Source organism: Taurulus bubalis (assembly GCF_910589615.1).
Source record: "Taurulus bubalis genome assembly, chromosome: 12".
In the NCBI taxonomy this organism is placed as follows: domain Eukaryota; kingdom Metazoa; phylum Chordata; class Actinopteri; order Perciformes; family Cottidae; genus Taurulus; species Taurulus bubalis.
The window spans coordinates 19,882,235-19,908,013 of NC_136600.1; the positions used below are offsets into that span (position 1 = coordinate 19,882,235).

At 43.1% G+C, this 25,779-nt stretch overlaps 2 protein-coding genes across 2 annotated transcripts in view; one reads left to right on the forward strand and one right to left on the reverse strand.

Moving 5' to 3' along the window:
* itga8 (integrin, alpha 8) overlaps nucleotides 1–7,226 on the forward strand; it is a gene marked incomplete at its 5' end in the record, with an annotated part of 33,590 nt that extends 26,364 nt beyond the window's left edge. The window contains 9 exons of the mRNA XM_079228153.1: nucleotides 1,606–1,685; nucleotides 2,163–2,243; nucleotides 3,247–3,352; nucleotides 4,593–4,751; nucleotides 6,056–6,172; nucleotides 6,295–6,408; nucleotides 6,722–6,823; nucleotides 6,918–7,040; nucleotides 7,121–7,226. Of these exons, the coding sequence (XP_079084279.1) occupies nucleotides 1,606–1,685; nucleotides 2,163–2,243; nucleotides 3,247–3,352; nucleotides 4,593–4,751; nucleotides 6,056–6,172; nucleotides 6,295–6,408; nucleotides 6,722–6,823; nucleotides 6,918–7,040; nucleotides 7,121–7,210 (972 nt within the window). The 3' untranslated portion in view covers nucleotides 7,211–7,226. The remainder of the gene's footprint in view (nucleotides 1–1,605; nucleotides 1,686–2,162; nucleotides 2,244–3,246; nucleotides 3,353–4,592; nucleotides 4,752–6,055; nucleotides 6,173–6,294; nucleotides 6,409–6,721; nucleotides 6,824–6,917; nucleotides 7,041–7,120) is intronic.
* A 6,038-nt stretch (nucleotides 7,227–13,264) lies between these two features.
* LOC306745067 (ataxin-1-like) lies at nucleotides 13,265–17,216 on the reverse strand (the record flags this gene model as incomplete). Its single annotated transcript, XM_079227800.1, has 2 exons — nucleotides 13,265–13,954; nucleotides 15,423–17,216. 2 exons carry the CDS (start codon nucleotides 17,214–17,216, stop codon nucleotides 13,265–13,267), a joined length of 2,484 nt encoding a protein of 827 aa, XP_079083926.1.
* Between the last annotated feature and the right edge of the window lie 8,563 nt (nucleotides 17,217–25,779).

Genomic DNA, 25,779 nt, shown 5'->3' on the forward strand with positions numbered 1-25,779 from the left:
GTCTGTTATAATTAAAATAATCACGTGTTGACCATCACTGGAATCCTATCATGGGGATTTGATTTTATTGTGTTGCTGTTTCACAAAATTACATTTGAGGAATATAATTATTATTATAATAATAATTAAAAAATACAAAATTAGTTATTTAAATTGTTTCTTAATCTTGTGATGTGTAGTTATATGCACCGCTACTACCAAGGTTATTACAAATATGTATTAATGAAAAGAGCAATTCCTACACCCCAACTCCAAACCACACATTTATTCATATAAGTCAAAATGACAAATTGTGTTAACAGGTTTTTAGTGACAGTGGTTGAATTATTATTTGTTCAAATAGATGCCAATAGTGACAACGTTGTATGATTGACAAAAAGCATCATGAAGCCCTGAGAAGTTTGTTAAACTTCTGCTGCAGCATAAACCGCTTCTCTCAGTATTGTTACAAAAAATCATGGTTTTGCCAAAATGTGGCGAAATACATTGCTTGTGGCAAATCTTTGTAGTTTCAAGGAGGGCCAGAAACCCAAGACAGAAGCAGTGTGTTTAGCCATGTTGAGGAAAAATCATGATTATTTGGAATAAAAATACAGCAGACAATCTGACAGCATTGCAAGAGCGCTTTGAGAAAGTTTTCTGTGGATGTTTTGATATTTTTCTCCACCGTGAAATTGTACAATCCATTGTAACCAACATAATTTCATACTGACCACAGCTAGTTGGCTTTCTAAAGGATGAAACGCCACACTTCTAACAGCCATCCTTCAAGCTAGACTGCGATGCCTAAAAGACGGATTTTAAGAGACTAAGTTGACCTCTTTAGACTGCTGTTTTCCTCCTGGAGTATCATCACAGCTGATCGTGACGTCTTCTGTCTAAACGACTCATACTCATTTGGTGTCTCTTTAGATCTTTCCTGCCTGACTTTGTTGCCCCCCACACCACACACACACACACACACACACACACACACACACACACACACACACACACACACACACACACACACACACACACACAGGCCTGCCTCCTGAAGTGGTAGTGCAAGTCTGCATGTTGTCACTTCCATCTCTGGACCATGTGTTTGACTTGTCATTCAGTACAGCTCACACACACACACACACACACACACACACACACACACGTGCACATGCGCGTCTGTCACATATGTCTGGCACACTGTCACACGGCAACAAGCACGTACGCACACACAGATCTCGTTTTACAGACGATGATGAACTTATTCCTCCACGTGTTTTGAGTTAGCCTGGAGGACAGGATTTAAACTGTGGAGAGACAAGAAACTTAAATGCCTAAAAGGCAGATTTGGAGAGACAAGAAACTTAAATGTAGATTTAAAGTGTGTAGTCTGGATTGTCTCAGATGTTAGAATGATCACACACACACGCACAGACCCAATGTAACAACAGAGGGGGTTGTAGTTGACAGGGATTTCATTTGACCATCTATTATTAGTCACTTTTTGTGGCCTTTGATGTACAAATACATCTTATTTCAGTTTTTCATTTCTCTCCAACATCTCTTTCTCCTGTCACATGTTTTTCATACATTCTCTGTTTTTGTGTTTTCTCCACACTCCAGCTTTCTGTTGGTTTGAGGTTTTCTGTCCAAAGGCTGGAAGATGCAGGGCCAAAGATCAGCTTTGAGCTACAGATCCACAGGTGACACGCCCACCAACTCTCACGCACACCGCCCAACATCACACACACACACACACACAAAGAGCTGTTTGTCTGTCTTCTGAGCCATGTAAATAAGTTCTGTGTCTGTCCTGATCCCGTCGCTGTGGTTTGATGAAACTAACCGCAGAGACAGAAGTAGACAGATGGCCCAGAGGAACTCCAGAGAGAAGACAAGCTCCACACAACATGTCCACTGTTTGCTTCACTGAATCGATTTCAAGACATCACATCACTAGACACAGACGGTTAAATGTGAGCCAAGCCCACAGCCAGGGAAATTCTTCTCGGAATCAGCTGAACATAAAAATACAGCTTCAATATGAGCTTTTGCTTATGTACCATTTTGTAGAATAGCCTTCTGGGAAATGCAAATTGATATGGAATGTAGGGCATAGTCAGCATGATGTGTGTTTTTGTTTTCAATTTTATTTAAACTCTGTGTGAATCTCTCCACAGCTCCAACAAAGATAACTCCGACAGCAACCCAGTCAGTTTGAATCTGTCCATCATTGCCAAAGCTCAACTTGATTTGCGGGGGTGAGTCACAGCGTCTTTGCGTGTGAGAGCGTGGCGTCTTCTCCGAAACATAGCGACAACCTTCTTTGTTGCCGTGTCTGTTTCACAAAGATACACTTGATCTGGTTTCAGTCTAAACTTCCTGGTGTTTGAAGGATATTACTGCGCCTTTTTATAATGTTTGGTATTTGCAGAGCATGTTTATATACAGATAGACAACAGCATGAAAACACATTTCTAGAAATACATTTGAACTAATCAAGTGCACATGAGATGACATGTTCATGGATGCCCATAGGCCCACTGATACACACACAAACACACACTTCAAAGCTCGGAGACTTCCATGGCTTTGTTTGGGTGTGGTCGGCTGCACATACAAACAGTGGAGGACCTGGGTTGAGATGCGGGGACATACGAGTTCCTGTGTTTGTGTTGTGAAAGTGTCCTGCCTCCGCTGTGTCCGTGAAACCTTTTGAATTGAGTAAGAAAATGTCAAGGACAAAAAAAATATGAAACACCCCATAATGTAGTCGAATACAATGCTAACTATGACCTCAATTATAAACGTACAGTAGCTGTTAAAGGTCTATCTTCTACTCACTACAGTACGTTGACATAGTAATTGGTCTCTGCAGTCATTTCTCTTCCACGAACTAGACATGACCCATACAAGTGCAAAAACCCACTGTAAGAAATAGTGGCAAAAATCCAGTCTTTTTATGTCTCATGCAAAACATGTATTCCAACTGAATCTAATATAAGACTTCAGTCGTCTAAGTTACCAAATCCAATAAGTATGTTCCGAAGTTATTGTGCGTTTGCGCCATGTGCTTGATTGCTGAGCCATGGTGCTGGGATACAACCTCCATGGGACAACTAGGGAAAAAACCTAGGGAAAAAAAAATACTCTGTTGACAGCGACCAATACCGCTGTCAACACTCATATGGTTTGTAAGTATCTTGTTTAGCCGATCAGTGTGTGTATGCATCATTGTCACTTTTCTGTTTCTTTTTTCTTCAGGGTGTCTCATCCCTCTCAGGTGGTGCTGCCATTCCCACGCTGGGAGCCCAAAGAGAAGCCTGTCAAAGAGGACGACGTGGGACCGCAAGTAACACACATCTATGAGGTAAATGCAGGTCCTCGATCAAAGCACAGCAGTACCGCTGATGTTCATGTGAAAAAGGGAAAGGTGGAGGTGTTTTCAGAGATGACGAGATGAAGAAGTAGAATTCTGGGTTGTTTTGGTTTTGTTGTTGCTGGCAACAAAGCAGGTCTCCGTCGCAGACTGGTGAGATGAAAAGAACAGAAAAATAGGTGTGTGAAGTTGTAAATTAGGCTACAACAAGAAGGGGGGGCTCTGCACGGTGAAGTAGACAGCAACACACACACACACACACACACAGTAAAACCAGTAGCTCTATAAAGAATTGGGCTCTGGCTGATCAAAGGTCTCCAGCTCCGGAGACCTCTTAATTACTGCTCTGAATGTGGGAAAAACTGAAGGAGGGAGCAAGGCGAGTAAGAAGGAGGAGGAAGGAAGGAAGGATGGAAGGTAGGAAAAGAAGATTGTTCTTTGACTGGACACAATGTAATGAGTAATCATCACTAAGCGGAAAAACAAGGTCAAACAGAGGTACAGACAAACAGATCGAAGGAGGGGGGATGGCAGACAAACTGGCGACAGTTTACAATAGGGGTGTGTGCATGTGTGTGTCTGTGCACCATACATGTGATTTCTTTGTGTTTTAAAGGGACTTCATTGAATTGGAGTGCAGTCGTGTCTGGCCTGTCCTGCAGCTGATAATGATTTTCATTTGTGGTACTTTTCCCAGTAGGCAGCTGCTTGTAGTTAGAGAGGACAGAGTTCTTTTTTTTTTTTTTCTCTCTTGCAGAATTCCTGCCCCGCAGCACCAGGATCATGTCCTGTTTGCATGACTTGCTTCAGTGTTAATGACTCTGTGTGTGTGTGTGTGTGTGTGTGTGTGTGTGTGTGTGTGTGTGTGTGTGTGTGTGTGTGTGTGTGTGTGTGTGTGTGTGTGTGTGTGTGTGTGTGTGTGTGTGTGAGAGAGAGAGCGAGAGAGAGAGGGAGAACGAATACAGGTTGGGGTAAAACATGAGGATTTTTTTTAATTGACGGTTCATTTCAGCTCATAATTCATTCATCCTAATTTTGATGTGGAATGATGAGCCAGATGATCCCCAGGGACTGAAGGCTGCATTACTATTATCGTTACTAAAACACAGGTGGCCTGTGTCATCATCTCACAGTTATGATAACCTAATTATAGCCGGAGTCAGTTGATACCTACTAATAAGACAGAAGAGAGCACAATTCTGACGTTGTGTTTTTTTCTTTTTCCCTCCAGCTCCATAACTTTGGTCCCAGCAGTATTCGGGATGCTGAGCTCCAGGTCGGCTGGCCTTCCCGTTTCCGTGACGAGAACCTGCTGTATGCCATGGAGATTCAAACTGACGGACCAATTAGCTGCCGGACGAACACCAGCCTCAACCCACTTGGCCTTCAGGTAAACACCAACATTTACACGCCTATGCATGCAGACACATTTTTGAAAACACAAATATATAATTATGGACATATTGCCTGCAGTGGAAATAAATATGCGTCGTAGTATTTCTAGCCACTTTATTGCAATTTCAGACTTTTGTTTGTTATATTGCTAAGAGCCTATTCATCTATCCATTTCTCCATAATTCATACCTGCTTATTTAAAACTTAATTGTACCCGTTGTTTGGCTGCTTTCCATGGTCTTTGCCAGTTGGCTCAAAGCGATGAGGGATGGAGTATTCTGCTTATTAGCAGAAATTAGAGATGAAATACTTTCCAATATCTATGATATCATCTGTCGAGTCATTCAAAAAGAAAACATGCAGTGATTTACAAAAAAAAAGAGTCTATAATTATGTCAGAAAGCGCTACAAGCTGTAATCATACATGAAAACAAAATGAGCCGTATTCACAGAGTGGTTAAAGGTCAGATTTTTTTTTTTTACTTCCCATGTTTTCTTCCTGATTTGGTCATTTACAATTTCCCATCATCTTCCAATCAAAGTCTATCCCGGTGTAGACGAGACTGATTAATTATTTAAAGAGTGTACATGCATGGAGCTTCAAGCTGTCCTCTCCCGACTCCTTCAAAAAAGTGTTGATCAATCAGTCAGCTTTTGGAAAATGTTTTGATTACTATTTTGATAATTGCTGAATCGTTTCAGCACTTTGTCTCATGTCGGGTCTAAAATTACTGTAAACTGAATTAATTATATAATTAAAATATCCAGCTATTGTCTATGTTATCTGTGAGCTGTGACTTGCGTCTCTCTTTTGCTGTCAGCTGTATGAGACATGAGAAACATTGCTACAGTCCTCCTTTTAACAAAACACCTTTTGATCATATCATATGTCACACATGTTTCCACAGCTGGTGATTTAGCGGTATGTTATTACTCTTAAAACATCTTTAAATTATTTTTCTTACACGCATTCTTTGTCCTCGGGTCATCCATCCCCTTCTCGCCGGCTGTCTGGCCTTCATCAGAGCCCATGTGCAACACAGACCACATTAAACCACCAATATGGTATCATCTGTGTATTTTAATGAATAAATGTCCTATAAAAAGCCTGAACACATGCTATAGAAGGTTTTCCAAAAAAAAAAAAGAGAGGCGTGTTGGCAGGGAAGCAATTACGCATTTATGTTCCTTTGTGTTTTGCTTCATCATGTCCCATTTGCGTGAATCATTACCAGCTGAGTTGCTGAAAGGCAAAAAAATAAAATAGTCAACGTTGACAACTCTGGTTTTCTTTCTCAGATTTCCTCTCTCCAGGATACACCTGAATTATTGGGCTTCTTGAGGAACACCAGCGCTTCTCCTCATCGCCACAAACGGTCCACCTCTGCTGCTGAGAGTTATAGCGGTAAAACCTTGGTGAGCCTCACACACATTTACAATCTCGCAAGAAACTAAACCAAATGTTCATTCTTAATCCAGAAGTGTTTAACGTGTTTTTGCTTTCTCTGCTCTGTGTTTTTGTTTTTTTCACTCCACAGAATTGCACCAATATCTCTTGTCTGAAGATTGTATGTATCGTTGGCCGGTTGGATCGCGGTCAGAGCGCCGTGGTGAAGATCCGCTCCAGACTCTGGGCGCACACTTTCCTGCAGGTCAGAGTCTTCACCTGTCATCTGGAATATTTCTGTTCATTATTTGTTTTATGCTTTACATTTTTAAAACAGCAGTTGAGAAGGCAATTTCACAATGGGGTCCATTTATTAGCCGTTCTGGAGCGATTTTGATTACCTCACATGATCTTCAGTTGCCATAGAATTGTACATTTTAAACGTTCAAATTATCATTGTATTAAGTACCTAAGAGACATCTCGGGACAAGCTAAGATTCCAAGTAAACTCTAAATATTTAAAATATGTGATCGCTCAAATTGCACCTTCAAATAACAATGTTATGTTTGTCTTACAGCGGCGTAACGACCCCTACATCCTCAACTCTTCCGTTTCCGTCGTAGTCACAGCCCTGCCTTACCGCATCCAACCCTCCATCCTGCCTCAACACTCCACCTCGGTAAGATGCAGGCACAGAAAAGAAGTGTGTGAGTTTGAGAAAAAAAGGAGCATGTTACACCTAACACCTAACCGTGTCTATGTGTGTCCTGTAGATGGGGACCCTGGTGTTGTGGGGTACTCCTGATGTGTCGTTTGCTGTTCCACTCTGGGTCATCATCCTGGCCATACTGCTGGGGCTGCTGGTGCTGGCCATGTTAACATTAGCTATGTGGAAGGTACATGCACATCCTCCAGCATTCCTTGAGGTCATCTGTTTCTCCAATATTACACTAACGGGCTAATGTTTCTCCCTCAGTGTGGTTTCTTTGACCGGGCGCGGCCACCAGCTGACGATAACGTCTCCGACCAGGAGCAGCTGACGTCTGATCAAACAGGGGACGCCTAAGATGATACGCGACAGCTCCAGAGTGGAGGACGGTGGTTTGAGAGGGACGTGCCCCTTCTGAGTAACTTAAATCAGATCTGAGATCTGTATTAGTCGGACCCTACATTCCTTTGCTGGAGGTCTTCTACCTCTACGGTAATGAAACTGACAGACTGAAGACTTCAGCGCCGCACAGACTGGGACCAAAGAACGAGGTTCAAACCAGCCTAAGTGGGACTAAAACACACTTAACAGGCTCAATCACACACACGTCCATTGTTTATCCATTGTGATGAAGCACCGAAATTTAAGACAGAATGGACTTTGTTGTGAAGACAATGCTTTAAATTGTGTAAGTGGAGCACAAAGATACATGAGATCTATGCACAAGTGCTTTTGTGTGTGTGTGTGTGTGTGTGTGTGTGTGTGTGTGTGTGTGTGTGTGTGTGTGTGTGTGTGTGTGTATGTGTGCGCGCGTGTGTGTGTGTGAACTGTTCATATATGTGTGTGTGTGTGTGTGTGTGTGTGTGTGTGTGTGTGTGAACTGTTCATATGTGTGTGTGAACTGTTCATATATATGTGTGTGTGTGTGTGTGTGTGTGAACTGTTCATATATGTGTGTGTGTGTGTGTGTGTGTGTGTGTGTGTGTGTGTGTGTGTGTGTGTGTGTGTGTGTGAACTATTCATATGTGTGTGTGTGTGTGTGTGAACTGTTCGTGTGTGTGTGTGTGTGTGTGTGTGAACTGTTCATGTGTGTGTGTTTATTAGGTACCTCTTGTTTTATCCTTTCATTATTTTCCCACCTGATTTAATTTATCCGACAGTAGATTTCTACTAACTGGTCTGTGTACAGATGTATTACACACACACACACACACTCACATACACACACGCACAGATGCAGCCACATGCATAAACACAAAGGCACAAAGTTGATGTCTATATTTATAAATGTATGTGCAATATTTCAGCGTTGCGTGATACTGAAGCTTGTTTACACTGGCATTATTTTATTAGAGCTTAATGTTTCCATTGTTTATGAATGAATTGATATTTTAGATATTATTATTGCTGAGCAACAAAAGCGATTATTAAAAGCAATTAGGACTGGTTTAAAGAAACGCCTCACTAGTTTGACAAGTGAATGGACAAATAACTAACTTATTATTGTCTCAATAGAATTACTTCAGAACTATTTTGGAGATAACAAACCATTTATTAACAGTCGAAGCCCCGCCCTGCTACTTCAAGGTTTGCTTGTGTTTGTTATTTGGGATTTTTTTTTTTTAACGTGACAATTGATATGACTTTAAAAACTAGCTGTAAAGATAAACAAAAATAGGATCAAAATGCACTGTAGACGGTCTGTGTACATCACTGCACGTACGTTATGGCTTTTAACAGTGTTTAATATTGTCCATTGTTATTAATGTGTCGTGCACGGGCCGGCGTTACAAAGCAGTCAGGGCATCAACAGCACCCTGAAATAACTTTTAATATGTCATGTTTTAGTCATATTTGTTTTTTATATCTAGACTGACGTTTTATCAGATTAAAGTGTTGTTTGATTATTCAGTCTCATCCTTTGCTTTATATTAGGAAACTGAACTGTACGATGTCTTCCAGTCCACCATGATGTTAGAGATGAAATCAATGTATTTTGTTGAAAAAAAGTTCAATATGATCAATCAAACATGCTTTGAAAGTGACGTAATCAAGGTACATATGGATAGACATGTAGTTGTAAAGGTATCTGAAGCCACCACTTTTCAAAATCTTGTCTGTCAGTCATATCTAAGAACGACTTCAAGGCTGATGCCTGCACCTCAGAGGAAGAACTCTTGCGCCCCCAAGTGGTGCAGTGTAGAAATACACCTGCATGACGAGCAGCACAGTGAAACGTGACGCTGACGTGTGCGGCAGGACAGGGACCTCTTGTGGTGATTTAGACACAACTCCTAACGTCAGTATGCATTTAACACAGTGGTAAGAAATCACAAGTGTGTGTCTCTACTTCAGCTCACCCGGTCGAGTACTTTTCTATTACCTGTTATGACATACACTACTATGATTTATTTTTCAAGAACATTTCTGAGACACCAAGATATGACTTATTTCATGACTACTGACATTACTATAATATTCACTTTTTCAGGATGTTTCTAATATGTACTGTGACTTTTAAATGACAAACCATATTCAGATTTCTGTTACTGACATTTTTCGACAAACCCAATTACCTTTTTCTGATATTTTTGTTTTTAGTATGACTTTTTTCATAATATATCTTGACATATTTATACTGTGACTTTCATGACATCCCATACTGTGACTTATTTAAATATACTTTACGATGTCTTCTAAAACAATCACTTTTCATGACATGCTATACTGTTACTTGTTTATCAATGTTTTCGCTGTAGTTTAAGTACATTTTTATCACTTTTTTCAACGTACTATCCGAGTATTCAGACCTAGTTGATCGGGCATCAAGGTTTATCACAAGCACACAGCTGACAAACCACATATTCACATAAAAAGAAGAGACATAATGCAGTTATTCTTTAGACTTTTATTTCTTTGAATATATTTGATCAAATGTAAAATCAAACATTTGAAGTAAAGATTAAACAGTTTCTGACTAGCAAACCTCAACACCATCAAAATAAGGGAACATTATTGATACTTACGACATACTGTACGTAGGACATACTGCATCTTGGCTGAGATTTATCCAACAAACAGACCGATTTACAAAATCCTTTTTTTTTAATAAGTCTTTTACTCCCATAATTTCCTGTTTTTTGAGCTGGTGCGAAAGAAAAAATATCTTAGGTGACGCTATATCCTGTATTTCTTTCAAATAAATGATGTACTTTTTAAATTAAACTTCACTTCAAAGGTCTGTACATCAGGATCAGTGTTTATCTTCTCCACCGTCAGCAAGGTCATACCAACATTATAATGGAAGACTTTGGCTATTTACAAATCACTGAGATGCTGTACTGATAGAGTACAGTTTCTCTCAGACATGCTGTACATTACTTCTGTGTATTAGTTAGACTAAACCCCACCCCATATAACAAAGTGCAATTCCATAGATCACCACAAGGCGGTGCTTATACACCATATTCAACATTATTTAGAAAGGCTCTTACAAATTTGAAGTGGCCCAGCTTAAGCATATTTATGAGTGGGTGTGCAGGGCCTTTTAGGTACATTTCAGCATTTTGGGGAAATGCGCTTATTTGCTTTCTTGCTGAAGGGTCGCCTCACACTCAGCAAGAATACCCAAAAAGTGTATTTAGCAAAAAATTTTAATTATTCCTTTAAGCATCAATCCTAGATTTCAAAGATTTGTCTGTGTCATGATGTCCTTTTAGGTTTGTAATTGAAAAATCAAAATGTTTTTTAAAAAAAAAAAAATTTCAAACACAGGCCAGGCTCACGAGAGAGGAAATGACTACAAAGACACACTGATGAAACAGTACCTCTACTATGCAACAGTGAAGAATATAAGACCACATCATTTTGGTGCAGAACAGTCACTGGGCAGTGTTAAGCCTGAGCAGTCAAACACAAACAGAAGAGAACAGTCTGGTTACTGGGTTTACAATAAACACCTTTCAGGAGTTATCAAAAGGTTAATGGCTATTATTATGAATTGCAGTTCACATACATGTGCAAATCAAAGTATATTCTGAGGAGGCCAAATGTATGTCGATGTTTCCAAAGAACTGTAGCACATTCATGAACATTAGATCAATACCTGAACTGACCGAAACGATAGCAGGACCACTTTGATATTGGTGAGTTAATGGAATGATTGAAGGAGGCGCTGTGGCACATACAGTACATAGGCTACATGAGGGTTAGAATACACACACACACACACACACGCACACGCACGCACACACTGTACACTCTCTAGGATACAATTTGCTGTACATGATCAACTCTCACTGGCTCTACAACTCTTTCTTTCTTTCTCTGTATAGTAGCTCTGTCAGTCATCAAAAATAAAGTTGAGATAGTTTGCCCGATGTGTGTTTACATTCCCTGCCCTGGTATATAATGTTTTCTATCAATGATAAACCTGTGGGACGGATAACAAACAGTCGGTTGATTATTTTTATTTATATCCAACAGCTGAGGAACAGGGACAGCACCCCACTCCTGCTGGATGCTTGACCAAAGTGCTGCTGCTCAGGACACAGACATATACATCGACTGTGGACAAACACCTGCTGTCTCAGACCCACAAACACACACACACACACACACACACACACACACACACACACACACACACACACACACACACACACACACACACACACACACACACACACACACTGTTCCTGAGTATGAACTGTAGAATATGTATTATGGCTCTACTAAAAAAAAAACACTGATCTATAAGAAAGAACGCAGTTTTAATCAAAACAGCCATACTCTGATATAACAGGTATAGACTTAAGAAAGGCATGCCAGCATTGAGGAAAATAGGTTTTACCCTAAACAGCATGTGGTGCTGTGAACTAGGTATATACTGCATGTGTATATATATTTATATATGCCATATTTATTTTTTGTTTTATGTTGTGTTTGCATTTAAAGTTGCTTTCATCAACATGTTTTTATTATGATGGTTATGTGTAATGTCTTAGCTCTACAAAGTTATTTAGCCTCCTTCAGCCCAATGTTTTGGTTTTATGGCCTATAACAATCTCATTTGAGGCGCAGGAGGTAGTTGTTTTAGTGAAAAGCTCTGATAAATCCATTCGACGCTTCCTGCACAGAACCTAACGGCAAATAAAGTTAGAAACTAGCTGGTGACCGGGATGGAGAATTGAGCAACTCAAGGGCCGGAGATTGGACTTTATTAATCAGAACACCTGAAAGATGACTCCAAATGAAGAAAGATCTGTGTCGCTGGGTGCATAATTGCTCAATCGTTTTCGTCAGCGTTGCCCTCAAGTGGCAAAATAATAAATGAATGCAGTTAGGCAAGTCGGCCAACTGGAGGTTATATTGCAGTACAAGTCCATACATAAATTTGCTAAAATATCATTTGTAGTATAATATAGAAATACTATTCTTATTTCCCATTTGTACAGATCTGAAATGCTGCACATAGCAGGGTTAAAAACTGGACATTAACAAGTGACACATGCTGTCTTTGAAAATAATTATCAGAATTAAATTTGACACAGGAACTTCCTCAGAGCAATCCACCCATGTGCAACTGCTGTCACCCACACATTGCAAAGCAATGGGATCACATTTTATACTGATTGGAAACTAATTTAGTGACTTACATTCAGGCCTTTTCAGTCTTGATATTTGCAGGTTGTATGGACAACGGAGCTCACAGCTACGGCCACTTAAACACATTCTGTGCTCCATCTGACAGACACACAGAAACACACACACACACACACACACACACACACACACACACACACACACACACAGGCACCTGCGGCAGCGCACACATCTGCAATGGTATGAAAATGAAAAAAAATGAATTTAAATAAAACTTCATCAGAAACACAAGGCAGCCAAGATCACACAGCCTTGGTGATAGAGCATCGTCATAGAAACACAGTCTCTCTCTGACTTCCACCACCCCAAAAACGTCACTACAAACCAAATAAACAGTGAAACAAACAGGTTGATAATCAAAACATGGTTACCCACTTTGTACACGCTGACATCGGGGTCTGTGCTTGTTCGTGTGATAAGAGGAATGGTCGACTGCCACGTGACAAAGAAGAATCGGCTTGTAATGTGTGACACGCAAAGTCAAAAGTCTCTCAGGTGTCCGACTTCCATTCATGCTCAACATTCACGCTGCATTCATTTTTGCTTTAAGCAATGATTGCACTGATCTCGTGTTTGATACCACTTATGAAGGCGCTCTACTGTACTTCATTGTAGGCATCAGACTTGTGTGAAGAAAAAGAAAAACGTGTAAATACTGTGTAAACTCAGCCTATATTACAGTAGTCTGGAAAGAGAGGGAACAAACACAAAGCAAACCACAGGTAATCAAAATTCCTTGAAGTTCTCTCAACAGTCTATTCTTTTATTCAAGCACCTTTCACTCCCGATCCTGGAGTGGCCCTCTATGCTGATTTTAACCTCCTGAGGGATGAAGGAAGGTTTGGGCAGAGTCAGAGGAGGCTCCTCCTCCGATCGGTCAGTCTGGTCACGCTCTGGAGCTGACCAGCGTCTCTTGCGGCCCGTGGGTCTCTCTGGATCACTGCATTGTATTTTGGTAAGAGCAGGCATGTCTGTTTTCACTGATTCCTGTCTCACTTCTACAGTCCCAGAGACTGCCAGCATCGGTCCAGCTCTATAGATCCCCTCCCCTGGTCCTGGAACTAGTCCCAATCCCGGTGGTAGCTCCAGTCCTGGTCCAGTGACCTGCTCCCTCTCCAGCCTGTCTGCACTGGGAGCCTTCATGAGGAGGCCACTATTTCTGCTCGCAGCGTTTGGATTGGGACTCATTTTTACGGGGGGATCCACGTTGTGACAAGAGTCAGAGAAGTGACCAGTCTTCAGCTTGGTCCCCAGAGCCGGGCTGTCTGTTACCGAAGTGGTCCTCAAGCCGCGGAGGGTCAGCGACACGCATACGTCACCCACACACAGCTTAGCACAGGAGAGCTCAAACAGCTGGGTGGTCCGGTCTGGGCAGCAGGATGACCAGCCCTGGCCAAATACAAAGAAGGGATATTCCACCAGCACCTCAACGCACACCTGGAGATGAGCACATGCACAACACACACTGTTAGCTTTGAGCTGGATACAGGCGGAGATATTTGTGGAGGATTTAGAAAAGAAACACATCTGTTTCAAGCCCCTAAGCACAAATTTGTATAGGATTATGCATCTTGGAAATCATTCTGTTGCATGGCTCCAGAGTGTGACCATTGCGGTCGTAAATGAGAACAAAAATATGTTGAGTGCGACTAAACATTTTCACATTTAGCAGGTTTTAAAGGGAAACTAATTTAGCTTTTTTCTAGACGACTGTTAACCATTCATTAATTATTGGCACAGCTAATAAACCCGAAGCTTATTGCAGATATATCAGTATTGTCGATTATATCTGTTAAAAAGCATTACAATGCTGTGCAGGAAGCGAAACATGTTTGAGGACATTTTTTGATTTAAAAAGGTAGCACTGACTGGAAAAAATGTTTGGGAGATTATGTTTTCATGTTAAAGCAGTTTCTCCAATTAACTTTGAAATCAATATTGATATCAGCCTTAAGAATGCAGCATCAGTCGAGCTGTGCAGCCCCTTACAGACTCGGGCTGCACCACTACAGATATCGGATATTAATCTAATACCAACTCAAATAGCTAGATTATATACTGGAATTGTATACTGTGTACATTTTGATCAATGTATTGTTGCATTAAAGAGGTTTACATGTTATATTGGGCATGGGGGTGCAGTGGTTAGCACTTAAAACTTATGCCAAATCAAATATGCGGGTCATAAAATCTGACCCTGAAAGAAGAAGAAGAATTCATTAAATGTAAATCTATGTACCTATTTTTTATATTTTATTTCACAAAGTTATGAAACAATGTTTTAGTCAGGCCAAATGGTGCCTTACACATACAAGACTGATCCCAGTGACTTCCACACAGTAAGACATAAAGCTTATTAATTAAACTGTACTATTACATCGGTATTGGGAATGAAAAAGTCAGATCGGTGCAAACATTTACAAACATGGGGGCTTCAACATTTCTGGCTTTATTTATCTGTAAAAGTAATGGCTTTTTGCCTTTCAAAAGCCATGGTCTGCCCAATTAAATGTTTTATTCTGGCATCTGGTACACAAGAGGGAGCAGTGTTGATACTGCCAGGGAACAACCGGTAGGTTGGAACATAAAGATTATAATAATGATGATGAAGAACAAGATTGTTCTCAATTCTCTCAGTTCTGCATCAGAGATGAATTACATAGATGTATATTTTGCAGCTGAGCGCTGAATTAATGACCACAGTGAGCACAAGGGGAGCTCAATTGCGCTCATCACTAGTGGATCCACTACCATTACGTTCAGATAGAATCCAGAATTCTGGTGACTACTTATTTACGTGTGTATTGCTATCTGCCACAGTTGCTTTTTTTTTAATACTATCACTGGCACCAAAGACCGCTCCAAAGCTGTAGCAAACAAGAATGATGAATGTGGAGTAACTTACCTGGGCTTTGAGATCTCCCACTGAAAACTGTATGACCACAGCATGAGGACTCTGTCCACTGTCAATACGCTCAACAGTGCTGGAATCAATCTTCAGCTCACTACTAATCTCAGCGCTCTGAATGAAGTCCTCCGTCTTCAGGTCCTCCACGCGTTTCAGCTCCCCATCGGCCAGCTGGATGATGGATCCTCGCATGAAGAACGGAGGAAGCGCCACAGGGGAAGAGGGAGAGGAGATGGAGTGGGAGGCTTGGATGGAAGCAGGGGCGGGACTGGGGACGGGGGCGGGAGTTGGGGAGGGAGCCGCTGCCACCACGGCAGGAGCCGGGTTGGAGGGCAGGACTGGCATTGCTGGTGCCTGAGCGACAACAGGGTGGGGCTGATTTCCATCTGGCCCAAGCGCCTCACACTTGGACAGGGCTGTCGCCAGATAGGCATGCGGCATGGCGGTGGATATTTGAGGGCTAGTCGTCGCAGTCAGGGTGCTGACAGTACGACTGACCTCAATCTCGGTGCCGTTATTGGTGCCACTGACTGGGATGAGGAGGGACTGGCCACTGGGGATAACCAGGTGCTGAGGCAGGGCCGCATGGTAGCTGACAGCATGCTGATTTGCACTGGTGATATAGCCAATGATGGGCGACTGTGTGGTGGAATAGAGACTGGCTGGCATCTCCTCGTGGGCTAGAGTGGTCTGGATGACTGTATGAGGACCAACAGACTTAACCACATCTGAGAGGGAGGAGAAGGAGGATGATCTCGACACTGGTTTCCCCAAACAGATGCCTCCTTTCTCAGTCTGGACAAAGGAGATCTTATTTGAGCCAGTTTCCCGTTCAGCTCCATGGTTGGGCTGGGCCAACAGCACCAAGGAGGTCTGGAGTCCTGAAGGGTTTTGGCCGTAGTCGGCAGGCAGGAGGATATGTCTGGCCTCATAGCTATGAACCTGCTGATGGTTCACATGTTGACTGGGAGTTTTATTCTGTTTGACCACCTCAAATTCCCCATTCAGCACACCCTTAGCATACACATCTGGTTTCTTTCCAACTGAACCATCTGCATACTGTACCAAAAGCTGGGAGGGAGCCAGGGTTAGCGTTTGAGGGAGGACAGCTGTGTGAGGGTGGAGCTGGAGGTGGGCCGTGGGTGAAGTGATGGTGTTTCCGCTTAGAGCCAGAGGAGTTCTGCTGTCCAGATGAATGTACTGGCTGGTGACTTGCTGAGAGTTAGGAAGCGACACAGGAGTCAGTTCTGTAGGAGAGAGGCCGATGTGAAACTGCTGCTCCCCTTTGTTGTTGGGGGAGATGAGGGCAGTGGTGTAGCCATCCAGCTGGGGCCGCTGTGCCATGGTAGAGCTGTTAGGTGCAGAGCCAGCATTGGCGGAGATGATATGAGAGGAGATGTAGCCGGCATAGGGCCCAGAGCTGATGAACTGAACGTTGGGTCCCAGCTGAGCAAACTGGATAGTCCCGGCCTGCTGGGGAATGGCTGTGGGGTAAACTGCGGGTAGAGAAGCCAGGGGCACCGCAGACAGAGGAGTGGCCGAGGAAGTGATAGAGGTGGAGGGGGAATAGGAGGAAGTGGAGGAGATGGGACATCTTGGGCTTTCTGCGTCCCTGGATTTGCAGCGTTCGCTGGCTACACTTGCCAGCCATGCTAGGTTCTCTGTGTGTGGACTATCAGTAACAGCTGGAGGTGTTGCTGTGGCTATGACCATTGGCCTCTGCTCCAGAGCAAGGATCTCCCGCTTCTTAGGAGGCAGGCATCCATTACTTCGCTCCTGGTGGGATTTCATTGTGCCAGTGTGGTTTTAATATTCCCAGTTAGTGATTTTAGCTTGTTCTGTGTCTTTCTTTGTCTCCCTCTGCCTCTCTGTGTGGCTCTGGCTCTCTTTGTGTTCACTGGTAGACGGCTCCAGGTCTCAGACCAGAGAAGATGGAGTAGCTCCAGCTCACAAAATGAGCTCCATAGACTTCATGAGGAATCATCTCTGACCGATCCACCTCTTCCACAATGTCGGCAGGAATCTGATGGCAGAGAAAAGTTTAAATCAGATAATCAGGTAAAAGAAAAAATGTAATTGATCCAAATCCTATGCTGTTTAGATTTTTAAGCCCTCCAGGCAAGCTTTTTAGTTCTGTAGGTAAACTTGACTTTCCTTGAAATTCAATTTAATAACATTAGTCTAATTTCACTGCTGTGTTGATGAACCATATTCATAAAATGTTCCCGCAGGGCTGCAAATGCAAAACACAAACTCTAGGAAATGCTTCACCCTGAGAAAAGTCACCACTTTCATGTTTGTGGAGGTGTTGTTCTTTGTTCTACCACAAGGCGGCACCTGGTAAAATGACTGCATCTGATTTGTGCCATTCTGTGTACATATTTCCCCACGATGAAACTCTGAAGATGCTCCTCAAATATCTACATCGACTAATCGGTCACAACTCAACCAGCATTTCCATGAGTAATGATTATGTTGCATACTGGAAAGTACAGTGCAATGTTGTGTGTCATCATTTACATAACATGGAAAAGACTATTTCATGGGTCCATGACAAAGCAGGAGTTTCCTGAACTGCCGTGTTAGTTAGTGTGTCTGGGGTGTGTGTGCATGTGCATGTGTATGAGCGTTGCTGTTGTCTTGCTCCAGGCTCTAAATAACAGCACAGAGTAACGGCCTCAAAGGAGCTTGTGTTTTCGTCTTTGTTTTAACACTCCCTTGCCTTGTGTTGAGTCGGTGGGGCTACTGTACATATAACATCCACCTCCAGACAGGAACTCTGGGTCAGTGGGCTCATCAGGAAAATGAAGTGAAAACACTATGGCTTGAAATGTGATTATGGAACATTCTGCAAGAAGCATAAATGGGAACTTCAAAAATATTCTAACAATGGCTTCCCGCTTTACCCTGTTTGAGTGGTGTTTCACAGTTCAAGGAAATACAACGTGGACAACAAACAATGAATGAGTAGGTCCTCGAGTTTGGTTTAGTGAGAGACAGACGGAAGGGTGAGGTAAGTACTGACAAAAGCTCTTTATTCTGAGCAAGAAATGTGGTGGGTTGGTGAAAGGTAACAGCAGCGAGCCATTATCAATGTTTGAGCAGCGCTGCCCCAAAATACAGCCTTGTAGACTCAACTGTAGATTCATATATAGGCATGCTCATGTAGCATATACATGCACACACAAGAAAACACAATGTGCAGTGTATACATTCATTTAACAACAATTACAAGCAGCCATTAGCTCATGTTTTTCAGGGTTTTGTTGGACTGGCTGTTCTTTCCTGCAGGCTTATCTGTGGGTTAATGCACACGACTCAGAGTTGTTCATTAGCCAGAGGCACCACAGAGGTGGCGTGTTTGACACAAACTCACACATCCATCCATTCATTCATGTGTTTGTCTACATCTACATTACATTCAGAGGTGCGAGGCTATTTGACAGTGCTAAATTGTATTTTCATATTACAGAAGAGGTTCACTCCAGCAGGCAGCCACGGACATGTTACATAAAGACAGAGGGGGGGGGGGGGGGGGGGGGGGGGGGGGTGTAAAGAACACAGAAGGCGACCTTGGTCAGTTTCTATTTAGATGCATCTACCTCTAATGCTTGCTTTGACAAGGTCACTGCATCCAAAAGCAGCAAAAGCCTCTGTGTAATTCATCGCACCATGGAGCCTGGTGGATCCACCAGATGTAACAAAGGGGGAGAGCAGCAGAGCTGGAGAGAAACAGAAAGAGGAGAATGAGGGGGAGGAGAGGGAGAGAGGCAATGTAAGATGACAGAGGAAAGGAAGTACGAGGGGGGTGAGAGAAGAAAGAAGATTAGAAATGATAAAAAAAAAGTGAGAGAGAATTGGGAAAGGGGAGAAGACAGAGTGCTGCTTCTCCTGACCCACATTGAGCAGCGCCTGCAGCATCAGAGCGCCATAGCCCCCGCCACGCTGAGAGATTCCCGATCAGCAACACAGCCGCTGCTACAGCCTGAGCTACACTGTGCAGCATCGCTCACTGGCAACAACCCCACCTCAGCAACACCGTGTCAACACTGTAATGACATCACATCTGAAGCACAAGTACCTCCTATGAGTATAGCAGCACTGGAAGACAGAGCCCACATTATTTGATTTCCAACGAAACACACCATTGCTGCCAACAGACACAGATACAACAGGATGCGCTGAAAGACGCTGTCTTTCCTTTCCTCATATGACCTGTACACAGCACTCTCTGCACATAGTGACACACACACACACACACACACACGCACGCAGGGCAGCAGCCAAAAGACTCACACACAATGTTCCAGCATCAACCTATTATTAGACTATTGACACCAACAACCATATGGCACTATATATGATACGATGAAGAACAATAAGCTTTTAAGACGTGACTGTCAACACCGAGCCACAAAGCACAGGAGCACTGGTCCCCTGGCCCAGGACTGTCACCTCTATGAGGGGGGTGACAACACAGAGGGAGAGGGGACAGGATGCTCACTGTTACGCTCATCACACTGACTCTTTTTTTCCAGCTCAGAGTGATTGAGCCAGCCTTGCATGTGATCCTCTTTCGTACTCCCACATGAAAAGCTGCACAAACCAGAGAAATAGGTTTGTGTAGCGGTGTTTGTCTGCCGTCACTGTGCAGGCAGGAGAGGAGAGGAGATGTTTTCATTCCACCTCCTCTCGGTTGTCTCCAGGTGAGAGCCCCCCCCCCCCCCACCCAGCAGCAGAGTTACATCTCCTCTCTTACGCAGCAGTCGCCAGCTCCTCCAGTCCCCCACCTTGACTCCTTTCCGCCTCTGCACTGAGTCTTCTCTCATGCTCTAGTCATCGCATAGATCCAAACGGTTTTATAGCAAAAGCATTTCTCTGCAGCAGGAGGATGATGCAGGGAAACAATATAAAAAGGCAATAAAATCATTTAGTGCCAAAAGATGCAAAAGATTCATGCAAAAAGCTAATGCAATGACCCTGGGGGTGATAAACCTGTTGTCAATACTTCTCTAAATCATGTTTCACCTGCTAGGCCAGTCATGGATACACAGTGAATACCCCGTACAGCAAATGTCTATATATAGAAAACAAAAACATCATTATCAATCTGAGCTCTCGCTTGAAACAGAGGGGGAGGTACAGAGTAAGACAATATGTACGCGCATGCATGTGTGATTTGCTGCATATAAGTAGGACCTCCCCTCAACACCCCTTACACACATAGCTGCTTTAACCACACAGCAGATCAATACAGTGTACTGCTTGTTTCCCTAATACCCCAAAGAGCCATTTTACTGCCCTTCTTTGTACAACAGTGGTGCGTGTGCCTTTAAGAGGCGGACCAACCGTGTGGCAGACTAAAGCAGACAGTGAGGACAGGCAGTGGTTCAGGCTGTTTGTCTTCACAATGACTCCAGAGTTCTGCATCACTGCCCGACACACACCAATCACACAGTGTACGAGCAGAGCGGGTTGTCCCTTTCACGAGCACTACCACAAGCAAACAGGGTCACTGCTGCCCACAACGGAGTCTCCGGACAAATGCTGTGACTGTAGCCTCGGGGGGGCTTTAGAATGACAGCGCGCATGAGTGTTGTAGTAGTAGGGCAGAAAATACTACTACGCAACAAATCAAGAGGAAAATATAACACACACACACACACACACTCCTCTGGTTAGAGTACTAAGAATAGCTCACCAGTCTCTCCACAGCCACTGCTTGCAGAACATGTCCAATGATTCTTCTTGCCTCTCAGTGTGTGTGTGTGTGTGTCTGTGTGTTGGAGACGTGTTTTCTAGGAGTCCTCTTCCTGAATCTCTCCTTTGTGCCGCTCTACCCTCCTGGAGTAAGCTGCTCCAGCTCTGCCTTCCTCTCTCGACTCTCCGGTCTTGGAGGCTCCGCTGCGCGGTAGAGGAAGTTCCCCCACTGCCGAAGCTCACACCAGGTCCTGCGTTCAAGGCTGCTCCAACGTGTGTTATGCAAGGCCACCAGACCGCCAGCTCCCTCTCTGCCTGGCTGCTTCTCTCTCTCTCTCTCTCTCTTTCTCTCTTTCCCTCCCTCCCTCTCTCTCCCTCCCTCCCTCACTCTCTCTCTCAGTACTCCACTGACACAGCTCCTCCCCCAGCCAGCCTCATCAGCCGCATCAGGTATTCATTCAAAAAAAACACACTCTACTTGGCTTAGCGCCCAGTCTACGTTCACACAGAGAGGAAAGGAGGGGGAGGGAGCAACAGACGAAGGGAGAGAGAGAGAGCGAGACAGATAGAGAGAGAGAGAGAGAGAGAGAGAGAGAGAGAGAGAGAGAGAGAGAGAGAGAGAGAGAGAGATGAAGATCCAGAAAGCCTTTGCTCAGACGGACATACTGCATGAATGTGAATAACTGTGGGATATTCACACTGGCATATACATATATGCAGAGACATACCACATATGCATGCACACAAGCCCTCAGAGGATTAAATTGTTCAGTGTGTTAGCACGTCAAAGCTGTTATAATACACTGCTTCCTTCTTATTCATTTTCATATGCCTTTTCCCTGCAGATACCAATATCTTCCTAATCTGCCCTGCGAGCTGCTCTACAATTAGAGTCTCAACATGTAGTCAACTGTAACCTGCCATCCCCTCCCCAGGTCTGCCCATGTCTCTGCCTTACCATCTCTTCCCCACAGATAGTTCCCTCAGTACAGGCAGGCAGCGCTGATAAACACCCCCACCCCACAGCACTGGGGCCTTCGTCTCTCGGAGGCCTCCTCCTTATCCAGTACAGCACACAGCAGAAAGAGCCATGCTGCAGTGGCCTCAGCCCCCAGGCCAGCCAGCTATCTGCTCATCGGCTGGGGGGACAGCCAGGGTGTCCCCTGCACCTCGACTGCAGACTGGGGGAAACACAGAGAAAGTCACACAATGCTGCTACTACAACAGCATGCCTAGTGAATAGTATTACACCCACATAGGATCTTGACTGGGGGGTTCCTAAACCGTCTCACAGGTGCATCCTACAAGAGGTGTACTGTGCATAGCTAAAGGGAATAATGAGTAGTACTGACCAAATTGCATGTAGAAATTACTCCTTGAATTATAAATAATCTAACCATCTCAATTTGGAGAATTTCTTTATCCCTAAACCCATCTGGCCAAGAGCTGGTTTTCAACCTCTGCAAATGTCTCTCTCACACACACACACACACACACACACACACACACACACACACACACACACACACACACTGAACCACTTCAGTGATAAGATGTGTTTCCTCAGCTGTTGAATCTGAGAAAAAATAACACGCTGCATGTCTTGCTCACCAAGGGGCTTACACTCTCGTCTGCCAACTGTGGCTAAAAGAAGCTGCCAGGTCAACGTAAACCTCAGGAGAAACACAATCCCAGAGGGCGTCAACAAGAGATTGCGGTTTCCTTGCCTTAAATTCTCTTACTTTACATTTAAGGTCAGAATTCATTCACAACTTCAGTTGGAGTTGCATGGAGAAAAACTGTTCACTGCACGGTCACTGAGGTAATTTCATAATTTGAACGTTATGAAATGACCTCATTGTATCGTATTTTAACGTTGATAATGTGCAAAGACAATCAATACAGTGTCCAATGACTAGTGTTTGTGTCCTTCACTGTGATCCTCTAAACAAGACAGCAACACAGGCATAAAATCTATCATCTTCTACACCTGCCTTGGCTGTTAGATGGTTAGATGTATTTACTGAGACATCTCATTATTACTGTACTCCCAACAAAGAGCAGCAGCGTCACATGAACCTGAACCACCTCAAGCTACTGCAGTGGTAAGTACAATGTTGTACCTGCATGATAACACAAGTGTGTAAGACCTGACGATTCTGATGAGTTGTAGTAGTATAAATGGAGTATTTGCAGCAGCGGAAATCCTCACCATCTCAGCAAATCAACATTCATTTCTATGCTTCGACATTACAATCTCCATTTTTCAAACATGTAGACGTGTCAGCACTGATTTTCCGTGCTCTCTCTCTCTCTCTCTCTCTCTCTCTCTCTCTCTGTCATGAACAGTAGCCTTCAGCAGAAAGCACTATGAAATGTTGCTGCTGGTTACAAACCTGCATGACCTTTACACACACAGTTCTAATTTAAGTTCTGGGTGAACTTTTTCCAACCACAACCTCCTCACTAATCTGAATAGATAGTCACATTACCTTGAAACTGTTCAGTGGCCGGCAAACAATTATCCAAGCATCATTACTCACATTCTGCTCTGCATTTTCACCATAAACTCACTGGGGCCAAGTGAGCCTCCTCTAATGCAGCAGACATGTCCAGACATGTAACACTAATCCTCATGCACACAGCACAGCATGATGTAAACAGTCACATCTGGGGAAATGGCAGGCTGATTCCCATGGTGTGCAATAATTAACTTATAATCAGCATTTTTCAGGAACATTTCCAGGAACATCTGTTCAAATCAATTCGCAAAAAAAAAAAAAAATACTGCAAATAATGTTCAGAGAGTCGGTGATGTTTTACAACGCTGCTTAATTCACCAGCACGCTGACGTCACCTGTTGTGACTGAAACTCTAGACTGCATACCAATAATAACTCATTGTGAAACACTTACAGCAAGTTGTGTTGACATTTTCTGGTTGTTTTTTTTCTCACTCTGATTTCCTTCGCTCGCAGCCTGAAAACCTGAAAACGCTTCTTTTTTTAACATCAGGCTCAATTGAGGATATTCCCAATGTTGGGGCCCTCAATTAATCCCACTGTTCTAGTCACCAGTCAATATATAATGTATAGATAATCCACATTGATACCCAAAGAATAACAACAAAGCCAGCAGAAATATTATGAAGTTTTTCAGCCAATACTTTCCTACTATGCGTTAGTAATACAGAGACTGGGAAAAGGAGCGTGGGCGGTTGGATTAAGAGGGCATCTGGTATCAGAGCGGGAGGTAAATAACCCTGGCTCGGCTCGTCTGAGAGCAGACCTGAGACCTGCTGCGGAGGAACAGCGTGCACGCGCTCCACGCGATGTGGGGAGAATGTGAAAGCGCCTGCTGCCATGGCAACAAGGCAGCCCCATTAAGAAAGATGGGTGGTAACGTGGCTGCGGCTCAATGGCGGTGTAGCGTGACACGCTGAAAGAGCCTATTGAAAGCCAGTGAATTCAACAGTTAATGAACAGAGCTAAGGCACAGCGATGCAACAGGCAGGTGAAACTGACCTCACCTCTGTTTGGGTGCACGCGGATTGATAGGCAGCTACTCAGATTCATTGTTTTGATCGGTGCACTTTCGGTCGTCAAATTAAGCAAGAGATTGTCGACGATGACAGAGCAGTTGTTGAGTCCAAATGACCTTGAACAGAGTCCTTGATTAAATGATGTCTAAAGATGAAATCATTGATATGTATGCAAAGGGGTCGAAACTCTGAAAGCAAAAAAATGCTGCCCTGGGTTTTTTTTTTATAAGAATATAGTGTCCTATTTACTTAACGTTATTATAAGGTCAAGATGCAGGAAATGGTTATCTACAGCATAAATGGGCTGTGATGTAATCTTTTTCTAACTACTAAGAAGTGCGAAGTTTGAAGATTTTTTTTTTTATTTAGGGTATTAATGTTTTCCTTTTTTTAAACAAGTGCAATGTGATACTTGAGCCATAATTTAGAAAGTGTTCAACCTGTAACATTAAAAATGACTACGGTGAGGCTCATAATAGCACTTTCTACAGAAATCTGAACAAACATAAACCTATCAGCCAAAAACAGACGTCTTTCTCTCACTGATGATGATACATGTTGTAATCATGTTACGAAAGATAACATATTGAAACGGAAACATGAGACAGCAAACAGAACATTTGAAAACCATGCTTCTCAGTAGATTGTGGCTTTACTGTAGGACACGATTAAACTAAATTCTTTAACTCTGTTGCACCATACTGTGCATGTGGCGAAAGCCAAATTCAGCAGAACAAAACAGATTTCTTCCGGAGTCCAAATGCCAAGACTCTTTTCATTCAGCTGAAAATAGCAAGCCGCTGCTTACGCACATCTCCAGAACATAGTTTCGGCAACTAAAGGATTGGGTGGGAGTGATTTGTGGAGGAGGAACTCAGTAGAGTTTGTTCAAACATATGAACCATATTAGTCAGAAAAACACCAAACACTGAGCACAAAGTGCAGTCAGGAAGCAAAGTTATAGCTGATGTTTAGTTTCCAAAGATCCCCATCATGTATTTGTTGGGTGTTTTAACGGAAAAAGAAATGAACTAAGAAAACTAAATAATAATATTAATTGTATTTTGTAACATGTATGTCATTCGAGTACAAGTTACAAATAATCAATATGGCT